At 46.4% G+C, this 17712-nt stretch overlaps 1 protein-coding gene across 6 annotated transcripts in view; it reads right to left on the bottom strand.

Moving 5' to 3' along the window:
• The window catches only part of Slc12a8 (solute carrier family 12 member 8), a 147792-nt gene that overhangs the window by 50227 nt on the left and 79853 nt on the right, over positions 1 to 17712 (bottom strand). For all 6 annotated transcript variants that reach the window (XM_034515388.2, XM_076942841.1, XM_076942844.1 and 3 more), the window contains 2 exons: positions 7517 to 7604; positions 5536 to 5623 (listed from right to left, as the gene is read on the bottom strand). In XM_034515388.2, coding sequence (XP_034371279.1) covers positions 5536 to 5623; positions 7517 to 7604 — 176 coding nt within the window. The remainder of the gene's footprint in view (positions 1 to 5535; positions 5624 to 7516; positions 7605 to 17712) is intronic.

The raw sequence follows: 17712 nt of genomic DNA, 5'->3' as shown, positions 1-17712 counted from the left end.
ATGGATTTCCTGGGTGTGCCCTGCTCTCCCCTTCTCACTTTATTATTAGAATCATTGTTATCTATGTTTCCCGTCACTCCGGGTTATTCCCCCTAAGGGTGAGTTAATCAGGCTTGTTGTGGTTTATCTCAGCAGCACACCCTGCACTCCCTGGAGGCCAGTGGAACCAAGTCTCAGCAGCCACCTACAGCAGAGGCTGGCCAACCAGATGCATTACTGAAGCCTGGGCACTCTACATGATCTGAGCCCTGGGTGTTCTACACAACTGTTAGGGAAACTACCTCTGTGGTTGTTTCTCCGTCCATTCTGAGAGGAACCATCTGTAATCTTTGTGTGTGTGTGTGTGTGTGTGTGTGTGTGTGTGTGTGTGTGTCTTCTCTACATCCTATGCTGGTGACTTTTTTAAAAAAAAAGACAGATGAAATTTTATCAAAAGCATTTTGAAAATTTAACTCAGTGACTCTCTTCTTGGCCTTAAGAATTCCCCCCCCCCAAGATTCTGACTCAATTAGTGCTCAGTGGAACACAGGCTCTGATCTTTAAAGGTCTCCCAGGTGATTCAAATGGGCAGTCAGTGTGAAGCCCAGGAGGCTAGGAAAACATCCTTTAGTGTCTGCAGAGGATGGGTTCTGGATCACCGAGGGTGTGTGAATCTGGATGCGCAGGTGCCTGGTATAAAATGGCCTAATATCTAGATGAAATTTACCTACATCCTCTCACTTCTAGATTACTACACATACTATCTAATGCAAATGGTTGAATTTGTTGGGGGTTAATAGAGAGAAAAGCTAGGTTTAGAAAAACATAGTTTAGGGTGAAGTATTGAGACAGGGTCTTACTGTTGTAGCTCTGGCTATCCTGGATCCACTATGCAGACCAGGCTGGTCTCAAACTCACAAGAGATCAGCCTGCCTCTGTCTCCCTAGTGCTGAGATTAAAGGCATACTCCACCACACCCAGCTACAGAATGCAATTTTTTAAAAACTAGGGGTTGAATGTGTAGAATACATGTATGCATGCATGTGTGTGTGCACCTTCTTCTCTATCTCTCTTTGTCTCTCTGTCTCCCCCACCCCCTCTCTCTGTGTGTGTAACTTTTTCTTTTCATTTAAAGCATGACCATCCATGGGAATGAGACACCCTAGTCTACATCCCCCCCGTGCTGGCTGAACCCCAAGAACTTGATCAGAGTCTGGCCCCACAGTCTCCATGACACTGGTGACTTCATCTTGGGCTTCCTTCCACAGATACACCCTGGGATTCCTCCAGAACTCGTGGGCTGGGGTCAGAGCCAGGATTGCCCAAGCATAATAGCTAGTTTACGTTTGGTAGAGGAACTGTGTCTGCTCACTTACTACTCTTTATATAAAACAATGATTCAATCTATTTTTATAAATTAACTGACATGTTGGCTCTTTCCTCTTCCCCGGCTGAATCCTAACTCTTCCTGTATAGCTGTCATCCACCCATGCATTAGGCATCACCCATCCATTACTAAGGTTACTGTCTGTCCCGGAAAGGTACAGGCAACATAGACAGACGCAGGAGTAGACCAGGCACCTTCATCCCCAGCTCCCACAGAATCAGGTCATTTTCACGTTAGTGTTTAAATGGAAATGTAAACGTATTGGTAGACATGGAAATGAGAATTTATTTTGTGCAAATGTGTGTTTTAGTGAATCTTTAAAAACTAAAGACAACATCCATACCATCACAAAAAGCTATCTTTCTAAACCGTTATATGGATGTAAACAACCCTAGTTATTTTTTGCAGTAACTACTCATGGAAGTAATTAATTACACATATTATACATGTCTCTCTGCTCTTGGTCCTACTCAGGCCGTACACTGTGTTCAGCCACAAAGGGACTCCCCTACCTCAGTAGATGTTCCCTTCTCTTGAAAGACTGGCTTTGGCATCATTTAGAAGGGACTCATTTGACCTCATCTAATCCCTGTGTCCCCTGGATGTTACTGTGGGGAACATCCTGATGCCCCTACAAGTTCAAATAAACTAAGAAGGCAATGCCTCCACACCCCTAGCTTCCTCCCACCTCAGATTTCCAGAAATGTGTTTTCTAATATTCCCGTTACTCTGCAGATTGACCTCTGCCCCCAGCCAAATTCTACCTTCACTTGGCAGCCTGTGCCCACAAAGGAGCAAAGCCTGCTTTGTCTCTGAGGGGCAGGGCTGCCTATGGCCTGAGCAGAGGATGGCTCAGCCAGTGGCAGGTGCCCACAGCCGCTCACCAGCCGTGAGCTCTGCCCATCCCAGGGATGTCATACAACGTCATGCAACTGTGTCACGGGCTTTCACATCCCCCCGAACCCAAATACTTGGAGCCACGAGCAGCCTGGAAGATTAGGGCTGACTCTGGTTGGATTTCTACCTGCAACAGAGGCTCTTTGGGGTCTTCTCGCAACTTCATTTGCTCATATTCTGTGAACTGACATTTCTTAGGATTCTTGGTCCTCTTGGTCTGTTATAAACACCCACTTCCTGGAGTGTGTGTGGTTTACTTTGGAACATTGTTTTTTTTTTTTTGTTTTTTTTTTTTTTTTTTTTTTTTTTCCTTGCTAATACTGTTCTTTAGTATTCTCTACCACAGAGAATAGTGGAATTGACAACTTTCTTACTGAATTAAACATGGAGGATACAAGGTGGGACAAAATGTCTGTAAAATAGATGTCTCCTCCTATAAGGATGTCCCCATGATGGGTGTGAAAGGGTTAAATTTTAATAACCACCTGCCGTGGGTCACATTGTGATTTCACAACCACATGTAGCCGTGCATTTGAAGGAAGAGTGAGGAAAAAGTTCTTCCAGCATGGGAAAAGCGGGTTGGAAAGACGAAGAATCAGAAATAGATCAGAGAAGCTGCCGGGAACCCAGACAGAAGCAGATCAGCTGCCCGGGCACACATGGTAAAGGACTGAGAAAACCGGGAGCCATTCAAGAGAACTGTTCCAATGGCAAGCACTGGCAGAGCTGTGTGAAGGAGCAGCACAGACAGGGTGTTCAAAGACAGCTGCTCGCTGTGTCTGAAGGTGATGGTGGGGACAGATGCAGTCCAGCTCAGGACCCAGACATATCTGAGACGTGAAGCTGAGCTGAATGGGTTAATAAAGCTACATGAGACTGATGGACAATCATAAAGACACCTCTAGAAGTTGACATCTCTGGGTTCTCGTGGTCAGCTCACATGGCCCAACTGTTTGAATATAGTGCCCACCACTGCAGTCGCTCCAGACCCAGAGGGAGGCACTGGGGGAGAGAGGAGTCTGGGAAGAAATCTTGGGTGATCCCTTGGGGGAAGAGAATGGCAGGGTGCTCCAGTCCTGGAGTTTTCCTTCCTGGTCCCTCCTGTTCACCCTGCATCTGCTGGGAACCAGAATGGTCTTCTTGCTTTTCTCAGTGGGCCTTCATTGCCTGTTCCAGGAAAAGGTCTCTATGTACCCTCTATTTCATTTTTTACCCTAGCATGTGTGTATATGTGCATTCCCACACACCAGAGCCAGGCCTGGCTTAGTGGGTGCTGCTGTCTGGCCTTCCTGCCTGTCTCACTGTTCTGGACTGGTGGCACACCCAGAGAAGGGCCTCTCTGTCGGCAGGTTTATTATTGATTGAGGACCTTCCACCCATAGGGGCTATGCAGGCTGCAGCAGGTGCCTCTGGAGATGGTTTTGACCTATGCTGGGGTCAGCTTCCTTGGTGAAAAGACCTCCCCCATGTACATGCTGAGCTTTCCCTCCAGAGCATAGGAAAGGAAGATGAGCCACACCCATCTGGTAATCTGCCTCCCTCTATCCAGACCAGAGTCTAATGAAGACAGCATTGGGGAGGGAGCGACTAGAGAGGAAGCAGTCTCAGAGGCAGGCAGAGGTACACACACACACAGAGAGACACACACACCCTCAGCTGCAGACAAGCAGGTGTCCCTGGTGAAGCGCTCCTTCTCAATTCAGTGACTTCCTGAGGTTTCAGTTTCTCATGTGCAGCCACACTTGCCGCTCCACTGAGAAGGGGCCATGGAAGTCAAATTCCAGATGAACTCTGTGTGTGTGTGTGTGTGTTCATGTTCATGCATGTATGTGTGTGTATGAAAGTGGGTGTGAGGATGTGTGTGCCTGTGTGTGTCATGTGCGTCAGAGTGTATGAAAGTGTGTGTGTGCATGTGCATGCGTGCATGTGTGTGTGTGTGTGCGCGCTCACGTGCACACACTCACAGGGTGAAGGTGGGGGAGAGGGAGAAGGAAAGAGTGAGAGAGAGAAGAGAGGAGAAACCCTCCCTGGAAGCAAACCTTGCAACCCAGTGTCCAAGGTTGGGGCATTAGGCCAGCTCTCTCATGATCTCTTCTCCCTTCCCATCCTGCGTTTGTTCTAAGGAAACAAGTATTACCCATACTGGAGTCCACTCACTATAAAAGAGACCTGAGTGGATGCGAAGTTCAGCCTCAAGTGCATCTTAAAAAGTAGTTCCGTCTCCTCTGTCAGGATCCTCCTGTCACTGGCCTCTGTGCTCAGTTCCACCTCAGTGAACAGTGCAGGAATTCACAAGAGCCTCCCCCTAACTGGCCACCATTCTCGGAAACTAATGGGAATTTCAGAGTCTGCTTTTCCTCTGTGAACTTGGGCACCATAGGAGTTTTAGGGGATTTTTTTTCCTCAGAAAATTTACTTCTTGTGAGGTTGAGAAGTGCCAAATAAGTGTCCCTGGTGTCACATGAGTGTCCTTGGTGTCACATGACCTCCAGTCTGTAAAGAAGCAATGGAACTCCCGGAATTCGTTAATCTGACCTGGTTTGTACTCCAGAAACAAAGATGTAGTAACTAACCCGACCAAGAGTTACTGAGGTTCTCAGGAGAGCCTGCCTTCCTGTCTTTCTCCATGCCAGCCCTGCCCAGCTGGAGCACGTGTGCCGTGAGAACACATTTCCATATTCTCCTTCCATCTTGTGGGTTGGGAGATGTAACTTAGGTCCTCAGGCTTGGCAAAAAGAACCTTAGCCCATTGAGCAGTCTTTCAGGCCCTCCTCCTTGTTTTTTGGGTTTTTGTTTTTTGGGTTTTTTGTTTGTTTGTTTTTTGCTTTTTGAGACAGTGTCTCTCACTGAGACCTGGGCTCACTAAGTAGGCTGGTTGACCAGAAAGCCCCAGAGATTCTATGTCCATTCCCCAATACCAGAACTGCAAGTGTGTGCTACCACACCCGGCGTTTTACATGGATCTTGTGGGGGTCCATTTTTAACATCTGACTGCCTACCCTGTCATTTGTCTTGATTTTTGACATGGAAAGATGACTCAGTTATCTAGTGTCCTGCATTTGTGTCCCTCTTTGGATGCTGGATTCCAAATGCCATTGTGAGGATCCACAGAGAGACGCTGCACATTCTTCCCACGCCTGTACCTGAAACTCTCAATTTGGTACTGGGCTGAAAGCAATACAGTTTCCCTGACAGAGCTACAAGAGGAGGCAGTTGGGTGTTGGGTGTTCATGAAACAAGTAATCCCTTTGGGCAGCACAGGATGCACCCACCTTTTCAGCTATCAGGAAGTCAGAGCGGAGGGCCTCTCGGGTACAGATGGCACCAAGCAGGAAGGTGAAGATGATGTAGAGAAACCACCTGCAAAACCCAAGAGAGAGAGAGCCACCATGCAGTCCAGTCCCAACCCCACCAAGCCTCAGTTTTCTATGGGAACCTGTGTCAGGAAAGAAGGCCAGCCATGGAGCCATGGCGCTAACCTGAAAAGGTGCATTTTGTACTCTTTCTCCTCTAGTGTATTTCTTAGCCAAAAGAAACCAAGGTAGCAGTGGTTTTAACCTTATATTAAAGAAGGGTATTGAAGAAATGGGAACCCCAGCTTCCAGGACTTGGCCAGGGTTGACCTGCTGTCCCACAGCCCATCTATCTTCCTCCAGTAGAAGAAGAATTACCTAGTCATGTCTTGGACCTCTGAGGCTCTCCGGTCTCTAGACCACAGGTAACAGTATACTTGAGTGTTTTCATTAACTTGGCACAAGCTAGTGTCACCTGGGAAGAGGAAACCTCAACTGAGAAGATATCTCTGTAAGACTGGCCTGTGGCCTATAGGTTGAGTGTAGGTGGCATTTTCTTGATTAAGGATTGATAGGAGAGGGTGCAGCCCACTGTGGGTGGTACTATCCCTAGGCAGATGGTCCTGGGTTGTGTAAGAAAGCAAGCTGAGCAAGCCAGCAAGCAGCATTCCTTCATCTATCATCTCTGCTTTAGCTCCTGCCTCCAATCTGACTTTCCGCTATGATGAACCGTACACTGAGAAAAACTGTTTCCTCCCTAGTGTCCAGCAACAGAAAGCAAACTAAGACACAGAGGGGAGAATGAAAAGGTAGAGCCAGAGCTTGGTTCTGCCATCAGGCTGTTCTGTGTGGGTGAATAAGTCACATGATCCTGAGGTCTGCCCATTCCCATCTGGGCGATGACCGAGCACAGCAAGACTCCTCTGACTTCCGGCTCTGTCTAAAGCAGGACAGGGTGCTCATGCGGAACCCCCGCTCTCTTCCTCCCTCACACTCAGCTCTTCCTGCTCTCTTTATGTTCTTCACAGTGTTTCCTCATTTTATACACATGGCCTGGCGCCCTGTGCCTGGCCGGCAGCAGTGGACTCACGGCAGTAAGCATTCACAGGTAGATATTTTAACATTTTCAAGCACTGTAGTTACAATAGCACAGGCACTGTCAGCTCCTCCCATCAGGGTTCTGCCTATGACCTTACTGCATTTCCGCACCTATTCAATGAAGGCACAGAGGTGCCCTCCTGTTCACTACACAAGGGAAATAATGGAAGACTCTAGAAAGTAAAAAAACAGACTCAAGGCCATGTCAGTCCCGTGACAGCAGTGTAATGGGAACTAAAACCCCAGAAACCAGCAACCCGGGGAGGGGGGAGCCCCATCTCTGAGCTTCTGCTACTTGCCTAACATGTGGCATCTCCTTCCATCCATAAGGTGCACATATGACATGTAGACACACTCACATTCACACACACACACACAGTCACATTCTCTCTCTCTCTCTCTCTCTCTCTCTCTCTCTCTCTCTCTCTCTCTCTTTCTCTAGAAGCTCAGAAGGCTGACAAATGGAATGCAGATGCTAGTCTATGATTACAACATGCTTCATCTCTATGTTCCCACCATGACCCTGGGAAGTCAGTGGTTAAAAAAAATATATAGCCCCAAGTTCAAAAGAAGGTGGAGAAGAGGCAGGGAGGTTAGGGTGGGGTGGGGTAAGGGAAGAATTTAGTTTGCATTCATGACCCCCTCCTCCCACAGCATTCTCAGGCAGGGCTGTGAAAGGACTGCGTCTGAACCCACCAGACGTAAATTTTCCAGCCCACCGAGTGTAAAAAGGAGGATTGGAATACGAAATAGGTTGGTCACAGCCAGGGCACTCTCAGAACAAAAGGGGCAGTCCCTTCTTCTGCCTGGGTTTTCTCTCCCATTCTCCAGCTCAGACCAATGGCTGAGAGGGGGAACTTACGAGATGCCAACAGCTGCCAGGGAGCCTAGGGGAATGCTGTCAGCAGGCTCCCTCAGGTCTCCTCCCATGTTGAAGCCAGCCATGACTCCTGAAAGACACCCAGACAAGAGATGAAGTGAGGCAGGGTACTCCTGAATCAAATGGCTCTCCCCAGGGTGGTCCCTTCCTCTCCTCCAGGCCCTTTCCTGGAAGCTGCCATTTGCAGGAGTGCAAGCTGGCCGCCTCTCCATCTCCCCAGGCAACTGGGGAGGCATCTACAGGGTAGTGAAAGGGACCTTTGTGGATTGTGTGCTGAGGAGGAAATCCCTCCCAGCTACAAAAGCATCTTATCACTCCGATGGATGAAGGTATTAAGGATGAAGGAGGTGATGTGCTCAAAGCCACACAAAGGTCCTGATGCTCCAGGCTGAGCTCTGCCTGCTTGCTTAGCTGGGACAGTGCCCAAGTGGCTCGGCAGGAGCAAAAAGGCCTGCAGATTTCTCCTGCTGCCAACCATTTCCCTGAGAGTTCCAGTACTTCTGGGCTTAGGTATCATCCAGTGGCCAGGACCAGGTGCCAATGTTCAGGGCTCCAAATGACAAAACTCTGAGGTGACCCTCTGCCACATCTTCTTTAACCTAGTACTTCAAGTCCCAAGAAGACCAGTGGAAGCACTTGAAAGGCAGAGGCCGGTGGGTCTCTGTGAGTCTGAGGCCAGCCTTGTCTGCATGGCAAGTTCCAGGATAGCCAGAGAGGCACAGTGAAAGAAAGTCTGTCTCAAGAAACTAACCATCCCCCACCCCCCAAAAAATAATGAAAATTAATTCATCCATCATGGTGAGGGTCCGATAGCGGAGCTGGGGAGGAGGGATGTTTTCTCTCTAGACATGCTCAACAGAACCGAGTGTTCTGAAGTAGAGTAAGGGCCCGGCCCCTGAGTGTGCTCAGTCAACTCGGTGTGATGGAACGTGGCCATGAAACTCCAACACAGCAGGGAGACATGGTTTCATGTGGAGTATTATATCATGATGGTTTGAATAAAAATGACCCCCGTAGGCCTCCACAGGCCCCCACAGGTCCTTATGGAGGGGCACTATTAAAACGTGTGGCCTTGTTGGTATGGCCTTGTTGGAGAAAGAGTGTCACTGTGAGGGTGAGGTCTCAGAAGTTCAAGCCCAGGCTCAGTGGCTTGCAGTTCTATTCCTGCTGCCTTTGGATCAAGATGTAGAACTCTCATCGCCTCCAGCACTGTCTGCCTGGATGCTGCCATGCTTCCCGCCATGATGATAATGGACTGAACCTCTGAACTGTAAAGCAGCCCCAATTAGATGTTGTCCTTTATAAGAGTTGCCTTGGTCATGGTGTCTGTTCACAGCAGTAACTAAAACAGAAGCATACCTGGAGGAGATTTGAGTGGATTCAGGGATGACATGGGTCTGATACTGCCATTATTGACTTACATTCAGCCTATAGGGCTGAGTGAGAGCTTCATGGGAATTTTATTTTTGTTTAACCCTTACAACAACCACATCAGAAAAATGGAATGACTTTCTCATTTTATAAAAAAGTTCTTAAAGAAGCTGATGGAGACAGCCTAAAGTCTCACATGTGGTGAACTACAAAGCCAGGCTTTACCCTGGGGAAGCAGAGTCAAGGGGAAGTTTAAGGCCAGAAAGCTACAGGTTCTATTTCAAAAGAACCCTAAACGTCCTGGCCAAGACTTGAATCTGCATACATTTTTGTCCCAGGGATTCTGCCAAGGATACTGTGCTGAGCAGTCTACACTGCCAACTTGGCACAACCTAAAGTCACCTGGGAAGAGAGAACCTCAACTGAAGTATTGTCTCAATCAGATTGGTCTGTGGACATGTCTGTGAGGAATTATCTTGATTGACGACCAATGTCAGAGGGCCCAGCCCACTGTGGGTGGCACCGTCCCTATTCCAGCAGGTCTGGCTTATGTTACAAAGCTAACATGCACGCCAGTACGCAGCATTCCTCCATGGTCTCTGGTTTAGTTTCTCCCTCCAGGTTCCTGCCTTGAGTTCTCTCAGTGATGGACTGTTACTAGGAAGTATAGATCAAATGAACTGGATAGTTTTATGTCAAATAAGAAAATGCCTCCATAAAATCAAGTTGTAGACAAGCCCATAGGGCATTTTCCTAATTAGTGATTGATGGGGGAGGGCCCAGCCCACTGTGGGTGGGGACAGCCTTGGGTTGGTAGTCCTGGGTTCTATAAGAAAGAAGATTGAGCAAACCAGCAAGCCAGTAAGCAGCACTCCTTCACGACCTCTGCATCAGCTCCTGCCTCGGGTTCCTCTCTTGTTTGAGTTCTTGTTCTGACTTCCTTTAATGATGAACAGCGATGTGGAAGTGTAAGCTGAATAAACCCTTTCCTCTTCAGCTTGCTTTTTGGTCATGGTGTTCATCACAGTGATGGAAACCCTAACTAAGATACCAAATGAACCCTTTCCTGCTCTGATTTTCTTTAGGTCAGGATGTTTTATCCTAGCAACAGAAAAGCAAACTAGAACAGGTATAAATAAAAACGTAGCTAACAATGTTTATAAGTACTTGTTTGGAGCAGCGAAAATTACAAACTATCTCATGTCTGAAACTAGTGGATGGTGGTGCGCCTGTCAGTAAGAGGATGGTGGTGTGCTGGTCTGTCAGTACCAGGCCTCAGAGACAGTGTGGGATGAGCTGTGACACAGAAAGGTAGCTGAAGCCATTGTTTAAAGAGGCTTAGCAGAAGCAGAGCATATATCATATTCCCACTGTTAGCTGAGGTGGGGAGGAGAGAGAGGGAGAGAGAGGTATAGACAGAGGGTGGGAAAATACCTCAGTCCATGAAGTACTTGCCACACAAAGAGTAGGGCCCGAGTTTGAGCCCTCAGCACCCATACAAATAGGGAAGGGTAGCATACTCCTGGAATTCTAGCCCTGGGGAAGTCAAGACAGAACGAGCCCTGGGGTCCGCACCCAGCCAGTCTAGCTGAATTGGCAAGCACCAGGTTCAATAAAACTTTGTCTCAGAAAAAAAGGATGGAGAAGGACAGAGGAAGACACACAAGGCTGACCTCTGGCCTCCACCCCTTCACATACATGGCACGCCCCCACACACATACTAACACATATGACTACACACTCAAGAGGGGCTAGGGATGATGACAAATGTTATATTATTTCTGCAGGATGGAAGAACAGATTTATTTCTTCAGTTTTTGATGTTGTTTATATTTTCCTAGCATTTTACAGTGATCACTTTTTATCTTTTATTTGTTTGTTTGTTCAAGCTGACCTTGAACTCTATGTAGCAAAGGGTGCCCTTGAACTACTGATCTCCAGAATGTACCTTCCAAGTACAATGATTACAGGCTTGTGCCATTGTTCCCAGTGTATGCTGTACTGATGCTCCAACCCAGGCTCCATGATATGAGGCCAACACTGTCAACTGAGCTATATCTAAATTCAAAACAATTTCCCAATATGGGGAAAATAAGATTGAAAATGGCCCAGTAGGCATATTTTCTTTTGACTCATTCCTTCTTTCCGTTAAGGAACGATAAAAAAGGTGGTGTGGTTAATACAAGCCTATATGCAGAGAGAATGCATCTACTCCAAGACTAAAACATCTCCCGTTTGGGACATAGAGATTATCGAAAACAACAGAGATGGAGAGGGTGAATTTGGGAGGCGCCTAAGGAGCCTCAGTGCTTGGCCTGAGGACAGCCAGGCTGCCAGTATGGAAGGCACACCTCAGAGGAAGCCCTGTGCATGGATCGGGTGGGCACACAAATGTGTCCACTTACTCTCCCATCCAGCAGGGAACCAGTACTGGAAGGCCTAGAGCACAAGAACCCACACAATGACCAGAACTCAAAAGATGGATGTTGAGAACCACAACCAATAAACAAAAATTAAAAAAAAAAAAAAAACACAAATAAGCATGGAGCAACCCCGATGGAAGAAACACAGATCATGGCTGAGAGAATTTTGGGGGAAAAAAAAGCCACTAATTAGTAGCTCCTGTTACATCCAAGAGGAATATTCTTCCAGCAAAAAAAAAAAAAAAAAAAAAAAAAAAAAAAGCTGAGAAAAAAATTCCAACAAGAAAGAATAATTGGAATAAAAATGTGACTGTTTAAGTTAAAAATGCCATAGAACTGAGCTGCTGAGATGGCTCTGTGGGTAAAGACGCTTTACCACCAAGTTGGAATCCCAAGACCTACGTGGTAGGACAAGAAACAAACGGGATGATAAGTTTAAATGCTATAGATGTGAAAAATAAAATTAAGTGTGTCCCTAATCGTGTAGGATAAGAATATAAAAGATAGGAAAGTTTGGGAAATCAGAGAGAAAACATGAAATAGTAGTAGCCAGAGAACAAAGATAACAGAAACAGAGAAAATAGAAGATAGAAGAAAGTTTTAAAGAACAGAAGTTTTCCCAAACTGATGAAGACTCTTGTCTTTATTCCCACTGCGTTCCAGCACCAAGGATGAGGGGAAAATCCACACCTAACTACATCACTGTGCTATTTCAAGAGAAGAATTTCATCCAGATTATCAGTTGAGTGACAGTAAAGTTAGGCTGACAAGAGCCCAGAAACTCCAACTTCCTGTATCATTTCAGAGAAGGTCTCTAAAGTGTGCATTCCCGAAAAATGAAAATGTCAGTCACAAGGAAAAGAGCAGTGGTGGTAACACAGGCTTGAAATGAAGGCCAGGATAACGGGTTGATAACAGAGAGGGCGCAGAGACCAAAGCGGAAGGACAGAGGCCCTGGGCAGGAACAGAGAAAGCAATATGGATGACGACAGACACACAACGACTTAAGGGGTGCGTCGGCTGCTTAGTTAGCGGCAGGAAAGAGAAAGGTTATTGAAAATCCAGAGGAAAGTAAATAAAAGAGCTAAGGTCTGAATATGAAGGGAGCTAAGAGGTGACATGATCTTAACCAATGGCAGCTGAGAAGGGCCATGTTGGACCTGCAGGCTGCAGAATTCCAGCCGCTAACTTGTTCTTCAGCGAGCAACCCATGTAGAGTCACAGGCACCTACCTGTTCCCTGGTTTGTTTGGTTTTTTAACTTTTGAAACTGTTCTGAAGACAGAGAGAACACTATAACTACAAAGCGGAATGGGAGTATTCTATACTTTGGCGACACGAAAGGCAGGCTAAAGCTACCTGACATTAAAGAGGGAGGCAAGATGGCTGAGTGGGTGAGGGAGCTTGCTGCGCAGCCATGACAACCAAGTTTGAACTCCAAAACCCAGAGAGAGGTGGAAGAAGAGAATTGATTCCACGGAGTTGCTCCCACGCACTCCGTGGCACATGAGCCTCCCCACACACTTAATAAGAGATAAAATAAAGCTTATAGATAGAATAAAAGAGGAATAGAGGAAAAAAACACTGAAAGCACCACAGTAACATAGAAAACAAAACCTCAGTCTCATGAAGAGTCAGGGTGATAACACTCCAAGCTTCATGAGACCACCGAGGAAACCTGAAATATAATTCAAATACGCATTTGGGGTTAGCCATTAAGGCAGATAAGGGAAAGGCTAGAAAAATACTAATATAGCAGCTGAAATACATTGTAACTAAATTTATACTCTATATTGTCATCGGGAAATTATATTTCTAAATGTTTACAAGGGAAGAACATAGTGTGGGCTGGAGAGATGGCTCAGAGGTTAAGAGCACTAACTGTTCTTCCAGAGGACCTGGGTTGAGTTCCCAGAGCCCACATTGGTGGGTCACAGCCACCAGTAACACCAGTCCCAGATGCCCTCTTCTGGTCTCCACGGGTACTGCATGCAGGTACACATGCATGTAAAACAATGGTGCATCTAAATTAAGAAAAGGCAAGAAATTCCCTGTAATATGGGGCAGTTGTTTTTCATAGTTGCTTCGTAAGCATAACACAGAAAAATGCTTGGCAGGTGGCAGGGTGAGGGTGACAGTGTTTACTCACTGAAAGTTTAATTATTCATGAGGTTTGGTCCACTTACCAAGGATAATCAGTTTACTATAGATTTCCTGATGTTGCCTTAAAACCTCAATATATAAACGGGTTAAACAGATTCCCTTAAGATGATGACAGCAATTAAAGCATTCATTATAAGTATTTCACTATATGTATGTATATATATATATATATATATATATAGAGAGAGAGAGAGAGAGAGAGAGAGAGAGAGACAGTCAGAGAGAGAGAGAGACAGAGACAGACAGACAGACAGACAGACACAGGGGAGAGGGGGGGACAAGAAACCAAGAAACAACCCAGAGAGTCTCAGCTTCCTAAACAATGGAAGGAATGAAGAGACGTAAACTAAGTTTGATAAAATAACAGCAATTTAAGTATTTAAAAGTTCTCAAGGTAATCAATAAATAATTAATAAAACTTCATCAAAATTGGGGAAGTGGATGGGTGGGGGGGGTCATGTAGGTAACATAAATCCATATTTCCTAGCATGAAGTTAATGCCTAACGTCTCACATTGAGTAATCAAGTTACAGTTACAAGGACATGTTTTGTGAAACTCAGGCTCCAAAATACCAAACATGAATACAAACAGTCGCCTCTGTGGAGGGGTATTGGGGGAATAAGAAGAGAGCTGGGAGACCGCAGCTCTATAAACACCCGTAGCTTATAGACATACACACGGGTATATATATATATATATATATATATATATATATATATATATATATTCATAACTCAATCATATGCAGATATCATTGCCTCCTGTTCCTGAGGTGGAGCTGGAGAGCTAAAGCCCTGCTGCTTGCTGCCAGAGCAATCTGATGTCAAGGGGTATTTCCCAAGCTCCAGCTCCATCCCTAATACCTCCCCTTCCACTGTCCTCCTAAATCCAGACCCTCTGGCAAGGTCCTCACCCATCACCAGGTTGACTGTTGGCTGTGCCTCAGTGACTACCATCTTGACTCTCTCCTCTGCAAGGATTCCTCTCTGCCTCAAGTCCCCAGCATGGCTGGCCATTCACTCGGCTTTGGGAAACTGTATACTGTTCTATTCCTGCCCACGTTGCACATCCTGTGGTTTGCCGGGTTGCCTTCACACCCTCCTTCTAATCGCTGGTGGAAGTTCACGCCTGAAGGCCCACGAGAATCCCAAAGAAAGCGACTGAGCTCTGCTCACTCTCTCTTTGTTCCAGACAATTGCAAATAGCACCTGTCCATTGCACTGGGGAAAGACCCGGCTCCTATTCAATGGAAGAGAAAGGACTGACAGTCACAAACCAGACAGGAATGAGATGGACCCAGATGATGATGACGTCCCAGAAGGGAAGAAAGCATGGGGTGATGCCTGCCGGGCCCAGAGGTAAAGTGCATACACATCGCTGAATGATTCTTGGGATACTGTCCTTTGGCTCTACTGAACTATAGGTGTCTTGCTCACTAACTAGATCTAGGAAACTTGTTTTGATTGGGGAAGAGACGGGCATCCTTGTCAAGCACTTAGTCAAAAGCATTCACTTTGTTTCTGCTTCCAGTACAGTTGGAGACCTGACTAAGTGCTGGGGCTAGACCACGGTTGAGTATGTCCATACCCAGCACACTGCAATCCAGGTGTCTTACAAATACCACTTTTTTTTTTTTAAAGCTCCAGAGCTAGTCATATGCCCTGGTGCATGCCTGCAATCCTAGGGCTCAGGAGGCTGATGTGGTAGAAGTATGAACTTAAGGTCATCCTGGGCTACATAGCAAGACCCTGTCTCAAAAGAGGGAAAGCCTTGTTTAGTCAAAACAAGACTGCCAGTTTGTCTTGCTGGGTTGACCAGTGTCTGTAATATGCTGTTACTGACTCTGAGAAGGGAAATACATACATACTATTTCCTAAAACTTACTTGACATTAAACACAATTTTTATAAAAAGTACCTTGGACGTTATTAGAGTCCACGGGAAACGTTTTGGGGAAGGCCAGGCATTCGTCTGTCATTGCTATTTCCTTTACACTTTTTATGGCAGAATTCCTAAAAATGTATTAAATGGCTCTTTAGACTCAAAAATTCTTACAGCTGGAAGGCATCTCAGAGGGCACCTAATTAACTTTTGTTTTCTGAAGACTAAGGAAACTGAGACCCAGGCTGCTGGCCACCAAGCCTTCCAGCTAATTGCTAGCTCTTATGCTTCAAGGATGCAAGAGTTGGGTTTACCCCACATCACACAGCTAACCCCTCTCTAATACCCACGACTTTCTTAGATCATCCTCTCTGAAACAGTAGAATCACATGACGAACTGGGGCTCCACCCCCTCACCAGAAGGCTGAGCATACCATTATAATTGGCAGCATACACTGGATTCTTCACAGCTCTTCAGCCCCCAGGAGTCACTGCCGATGTGCGTCTGGATCAGCCTCTCCTTGTGGGATTTTTTTTTTTAATTTACTTTTTTATTTTTAATTATGAGTATATGTGTGTACCTGTGTCGATGTGTGCACACATGAGCACAGTGCTCTCGGAAGCCAGAAGACGTTGGATCCCCTGGAGCTGGAGTCATGAGACATGACTCATGGAGACAGTCATGAGTGGCCCCAAGATATCCCAGGTGCTGGGGATTGAACTTAGTTCCTCTGCAGGAGCAGTACAAGCTTTCAAGAATCCATCCATCTCTCCAGCCCTCCTTGTGGGTTTTAAACTGTCACCGTAAGAAGCATTTGGTTGCTCTATCCCAACTACATCTTCTCCTGTATCAGGATGACACAGTTGGTATGCTGCTACCACATGCCTATTGGGCTCAGTCCTCCATCCAAGCCCTAATCACCTGGGATATCTTGGTCGGCTTGGCTTTGATATGCAAGTATGATGGCATTAGCCACCAGCTGTACCTACCGAGGCTGTGGCTGTGGCGTTTGGACCGCTATTCATCAGTCTACAGTGATGGCACCAGATGAAGAGAGAGCTGTTCTCACAACACACACAGACGACCAGGAAAGGAATTTACTCCTTACACATCTCAACAATAATCCCACGTGTAAAATGAAAACGAGCCAGCCACTGACTGAACCAAACCAGGACCAGTTCCCCTCTCTCTGCACTGAGTTCGCCACGGCACAAACACACCAAAGCCCTCACCACTGCCGCTCAGCACGGACAGTCCAACCCCACTCTCTTCTGTTCTTGAAAATGAAGATCAATGGAGTGGTGTGGGGAGCAAGCCTAGGCTTTGGCTCTGTGCTTGCTTTCCTGGCTCCTTGTGAGTTCACTAAAGGCGCAATTATTCTTTCTTCATCAAGGAACACCCAGGCCTCCTCCTGGGGACTTCCATCTGCACCTTATAGACTTCAACTTTCTGTTTCTTTAGCCACACCGCCTGTTTTCTTTCTTTCTCTGGTTTCCCAAATTTAATCTTCTTTTAAAAGAAGAATATATACACCCTAAAGCTCCTAAATCTTACCCAGTTTTCTTGTCCACACATCAAATAGCACCTTATAGGAGAGCTGTGGCAAAGGCAGAGAAAGATTTATAAGGTGTCTAGTACAGTACTCAGCACCTAGCAGGACCTACTATATCAATGTCCACCCACACAAATGGACTGAGACAAGAGGATCAAGAGTTAGAAGCCAGCACGGTTCAGACCAGTTTGGGCTACATGAAGGTTCCAAAGACTTGGGCTGTCCCCTCCTCCCTCATTTTCAAACCATATTCCTACCCCACACTGGCTTACAGCCTGGTCAGCTAAGTTGCTGTGGTAGAATCTTTATCTCTTTTCTTCTTGGAGACAGAACTCACCAGTCCTCCATCTCCTCACGGCTGTAAGAATGCTGCTAAGAAACACAGCATCAGACAGGGCCTTGCAAATGCCAAGGCTCAAGCAAGGTTGGCAGGCTTCTGCACAGGGATAGCCCCAGACACCATGCAATCTCTCCTCCAGAGAAACAGTAGGGCTCCTGCTTACCATCCTGGGGAATGACAGTAGACCCCAAGTAAAGATTTGGCCTAAATTTTAAGCAGATGTAGCTATGTAAGGTTTTGAATATGAAATGAGACCAGAGGTTTGAGCAGGAGTTGCTGCTCATGAGGGACCTTGGAGTCAAGGTCTCACTGAATCCCTCCCCAGGTTCGTGTGCCGGACACTGGAGCGAGAGTTCCTGTTAGCTGAGCACAGTGGTGACTATTGGTCATCCCAGCGATTGGAAGATCAGCTGTATAGCAAATTCCAGGGGGAGGGACTCTGGCCAGC

This window comes from Arvicanthis niloticus, chromosome 12, assembly GCF_011762505.2.
Source record: "Arvicanthis niloticus isolate mArvNil1 chromosome 12, mArvNil1.pat.X, whole genome shotgun sequence".
Classification (NCBI taxonomy): Eukaryota; Metazoa; Chordata; class Mammalia; order Rodentia; family Muridae; genus Arvicanthis; species Arvicanthis niloticus.
This window is presented reverse-complemented; position numbering and strand designations above follow the sequence as displayed.